This window comes from Colobus angolensis, unplaced genomic scaffold (assembly GCF_000951035.1).
Source record: "Colobus angolensis palliatus isolate OR3802 unplaced genomic scaffold, Cang.pa_1.0 Scaffold34, whole genome shotgun sequence".
Lineage (NCBI taxonomy): Eukaryota > Metazoa > Chordata > Mammalia > Primates > Cercopithecidae > Colobus > Colobus angolensis.
This window is the reverse complement of record NW_012116710.1, coordinates 6,318,118-6,322,801: the sequence shown is the minus strand read 5'-3', so window position 1 is coordinate 6,322,801 and position 4,684 is coordinate 6,318,118. Positions and strand designations below refer to the sequence as shown.

The 4,684-nt window shown below is 54.4% G+C and overlaps 1 protein-coding gene across 1 annotated transcript in view; it reads right to left on the bottom strand.

Annotated features, from left to right (window-relative positions):
* Nucleotides 1-1,629: 1,629 nt before the first annotated feature.
* PLEKHG2 (pleckstrin homology domain containing, family G (with RhoGef domain) member 2) overlaps nucleotides 1,630-4,684 on the bottom strand; it is a 14,944-nt gene continuing 11,889 nt past the window's right edge. The window contains exons 17-18 of the mRNA XM_011952531.1: nucleotides 3,643-4,564; nucleotides 1,630-3,563 (exon numbers count right to left, since the gene is read on the bottom strand). Coding sequence (XP_011807921.1) covers nucleotides 1,999-3,563; nucleotides 3,643-4,564 — 2,487 coding nt within the window. The 3' untranslated portion in view covers nucleotides 1,630-1,998. The remainder of the gene's footprint in view (nucleotides 3,564-3,642; nucleotides 4,565-4,684) is intronic.

Genomic DNA, 4,684 nt, shown 5'->3' with positions numbered 1-4,684 from the left:
CTGTTAACTGATTGCTGAAAATTCAGATTCCTGGGCAGGGTGTGGTGGCTCACGCCTGTATTCCCAGCACTTTGGGAGGCCGAGGCAGGCGGATCATCTGAGGTTGATGATGTGTGAAAGAAAAAAAAAAAAATCAGATTCTCAGGAAAGCATGATAGCTCATGCCTGTAATGCCAGCGCTTTGGGAGGCCAAGGTGGGCAGATCACTTGAGGTCAGGAGCTTGAGACCAGCCTGGGCCAACATGGTGAAACCATGTCTTTACTAAAATTACAAAAATTATCTGAGCGTGGTGGTGCACACCTGTAATCCCAGCTATGTCAGGAGGCTGAGGCATGAGAATTGCTTGAACCCAGCAGGTGGAGGTTGCAATGAGCCAAGATTGCGCCGTTGCACTCAAGCCCGGGTGACAGAGTGAGACTCTATCTCAAAAAAAAAAAAAAAATTCAGATTCCCAAGCTCCTCCTGCCCTGGGGGTCCTGATTCAGTAAGTCGGGACTAGATCTGTGATTTGAATGATGCTCCTAACCAAGTCAGAGGTTCAAACATATTTGGGAAGTGGGAGGGTATGCTCCCTAAATCTTTCAATGATCCCAGGAGGGAAGTACTGTTGTCTTCATTTTGTAGATGAGAAAACCGGCTCAGAGGGAGGACCCACACCAAATAAGTAAAGATGGGACTTGAATTCATAGCCAGGATACCAGGGTGCGTTAGCGAATCCTAGGGGAGCTTACATAAATAACGTGCTAAAGCACAAGATGCTAAGTATTTGATGAAAGCAGCTAGTATCAGCACCAAAGACACTGCTTAAATTGTGCCTCTCACTGGGCATACCACTGCTGGAACAAGGGGGCAGACAGAACCTAACATAAAAGCCTTTTGTCTCCACGACCTGAATTATTTTGCTGGGGGAGGGAGCATGTGGATGAATTGTAGAGGCTGCCAACTGGGGGGAGGAGTGAAGGGATCTGAGGTATGTGAGTGGGCACAAGAACTGGGATATTCATGAGGAACTGGTGGGGAGGATGCCAAGGGAAATCAAGACAGATGTGGGACAGACTTATTCCAGAATTCCAAAATTGATCTCCCCTGTATCAGCATGGAATTGTCTCTGAAGTGTCATAGTACTAAGACCCAGAAGAGTCTAGTGAGGGAGGGATGGGTATGTCAATGGATTGGGAGATGGCTGGGTGAATATGGATGGATGGCAAAATGAGTGGATGAATGGACACAGATGGAAATATGTAGGGAGAGATGGATGGATGGAGTGCTGGATGGAGAAGATGGGTAAGTGGGATGATGGATAAATGGATGGAGGGATGGAATGCCAGATGGGGGTAGAATGATAAAGGGATAGGTGGGTGAAGAGGGCAGACAGTTGGATAAGCAAGGTAGATAGGTGAGATGAGGGACTGGAAGATGGGTAGATGGAGAGGGAAAGTTAGATGGAGCAACAGCTGGATGGACAGGTGGAGATGGCAGGGTGGGTGAGATGAACGGATGGTGGGAGACGTTAACTGTATAAATTGCCAAGGGAATGGATTTCTAGGGTCTACTCGAAGAAGCAGAGCTTCTTAACTTGGCTTTCCTGAATGGGCGTCAAGCAGTTCACACACCTACTGAAATCACACTCCAAATTATAGTGGATCCATTTTCCAATAATTCTCAAAGGAGTCTGAGATTCCCCAAGTGTTCAGAATCACTGATTTGTTCTGTGTTAGACTTTCCCATTCATTGTCTTGTCATCCCCCACAGCCTCCAGAATGGGAAAATACACATCATCGCATGAAACAATCAGTATTAACAAAACGTTGATGACATTCCCTTCCCCATCCCTGTGGATCAAGGCAAGAAGGGCCATTCGCCGACGCAGAAACCAGGAGCTGGAAAGCCGCAGCAGTTTTGAGGCCTGCGTTCAGTGTCTGGACTTCCGGGTCAAGTTCTGAGGGTCTATGGCATCTGGCTGCAGTCTTTGCTTTGGGGAAGTCTCATGTCCTGGCTCACACATGGAAGCGGGCATCAGGAGACCCCTGGGCCCTGTGAAGGCCCATAGATTCCTGTGTGGAGGCCAAGAGAGCAGGGTGGTTCAACCGGACCTGGGCCTTGGCTGGCCGCAGCCGCCCACCCCCACCCACGTGGATATTAACCGTCGTGGCATAGCTGAGCCGCCTGGCTGGGGGAGGTGGTGGCTGGGGCTGGGGGGGCGGCGAAGATGCCCGTGACGTGGGAGCAGAGGAGGACCAAGAGCCCCGGGAGGCTGCGGGGGCCCCTCCCCCAGGCCCCTGCCGCCGAGCCAGGCTCTGGCTAATATATGAAGCTGCCAGGTATCTGGAGAGGGCAGCTGCATTGGGACCCAGGAGCTGACGGCTGGAAGGTGGGGGACTATGAGGTGGGGTCAAGTCTGAAGACTCCAACCTGGCAACATGAGAGGCCAAGGAGCCTCCTGGTTTGGACAAAACCATGGTGGTCTGAAATGGGGTGGGTAAGAGGCCCTGAATGTCTAGAGAGCCTCCTCTCTCAGGTAAAGGTGTGGCAGCTGGATCATGGGCATCTGTGAGGCTCTTCTGCTCCAACAAAGGTGTGAGTTTTTGGACCTGTGTATCTGTAAGGCTTGGCTCCTGAAGTGGAGGTGTAGCCGCTGGACCCTGGATGTCTGGGAGGCTTCCCTGCTTGGGTGAAGTTGGGAGGGCTTGGATCCAGATGTCTGTGAGGCCTTGTGGTAGGGGCAAAGGTGTGGTAGCTGGAACCAGAGTGTCTGGAAGGTCCTGGGACAGAGACAGTGGGGCGTTGACTGGGATCCGATGGTCCAGGTGGCTTTCATGTGCAGGCAAAGGTGAGGTACCTGGAATCTGAAGGTCTGGGAGATGACATGGCAAGGGCGGTGGGCTGTTGCCTGGGCCCTGGGGGTCCAGGCTGCTTCCATGCAAAGACAAAGGCTGGATGGGTTGACTGCAGACAGGGTCTGGGCCCGGAACATCCCTGGAACCTCCTTGCTTTGTTAGTGGGATATTGGTTGAGCTCTGGCTGTCTAGGTGACCTTCTTGCTTGGGCACAGGAGTGGTGGCTGAAACTGTGAAATCAGAACAAATCTCCTTGGGCAAAGCTGGAGTGGTGGGAACGTGGATGTCCACACAGTGTCCCTGCTCAGGACAAAAGGCGGTGGATGGAGCTGGTATAGCCACGTGACTTCTATGCTCAGGCAAAGGAGTGGTAGCTGGAACTTGGGTTTCCGGGTGGCCTGGATCAGGGAAACTTGTAAGAGCCGGCACCTGGAGGTGTAGGGGGCATTCCTGCTTGGGCAAAGGTGTAGCGGCTGGAGCCTGGACATGCTGGGAACCTCCTTGTTCAGGCAGAAGGGTAGCAGCTGAAACGTGGATGCCCGGATGGTCTTGCTTAGGCAAATTTGAAACATGTAGACCCTGGCTATCCGGACTGCCTCCCTGCTTCGACAAAGGTATGGCAGCTTGAACCCAGGCAGCAGGACCCAGGGGGACAGACTCCTGGGCACATGTCAGTGGGAAGGCCAACTCACACACCAGCACGTGTCCAAAGGCAGGCAGGAGCCCTGAATGCAAAAAGAGGATCAAGTCAGGACCACTACCCCAGCGGGGACCACCTCTGCCAACCACGTACCCGGACTTCACCTGGCTCCGCCTGCTCCTGGGGCAGACAGGGGGATGGCTGGGGTTGGGCCAGAACCCGAGGCCGGCGGCGGGGGGCGTTGGCTGATGCCCGAGTCTCCGCCCGCTGCATCTGCTGGATCCGCTCACTGTAAAGCCGGGCCAGCTCTCGCACTCGGGATGCTGTCCTTTCCGAACTCGGGGCTCCGGCCTTCCCACTCCCGCTGTCTCCACCCAGATCCGAATCCTCCAGGATCAGCAGTGGCTCTGGGAAGCCTGGCCGGGCCAGCTGCCCCTGCTCCAATGCCTGCCAGGCACTCCGGATTTCTGAGCAAGAGCGGAATGCCAGCTCATCTGGGAATCCCTGATGTTGGGTGACATCCTGGGGCTGGAAGTCTGGGAATGATACCCCTTCTTCATCCTCCTCTGGCCCTGCCTTGCCTCCTGAGGGCGACTCTCCCAGTTTCCCAGGATTGCTTCCAGAGAACAGTTCTCTCCTGGTGGCTGGAGCCTCAACTGGTTCCTGCAGAGGCCCCTGAAGCCAGGAGTCACATGGGAGGGTGGGAGTGCTAGAAAGACTGGGGGTGTCGGGGACACTAGGCATGGCTGGAAGGCAGGGCATCTCAAAAACACCGGAAATGTCAGAGAAACTAGGAAGGCAGGGACCTTCGGGAATTTCACAGCGGCTGGGAATTTCAGGAAGGTTGGGCACGTCAGGAATTTTGGTAAGGCAGGGAATGTTGGGCATTTCAGCTGCACTGGAACTTTCGAGCCCCTCCAGGACATGGAGTGGGGAAGGCCCCCGTTCATCCATCTCCAGTCCTTCTTCCTCCTCCTCCTCCTCTTCAGAAGAGTCCCGGCTGGGCAGGGCTTGGAATGTGAGGGTTTCGCTGTCGCCAGGCACCTGGGAGTCTCCGGAAAACTTGGGAACGTCATGTGTGGATGGCTATAGTGGGCACAGGAGAAGAAGCCAAAGATATCAGCATGGTGGCCAGGCACGGCGGCTCATGCCTGTAATCTCAGCATTTTTGGAGGCCGAGGCGGGCGGGTCACTTGAGGTCAGGAG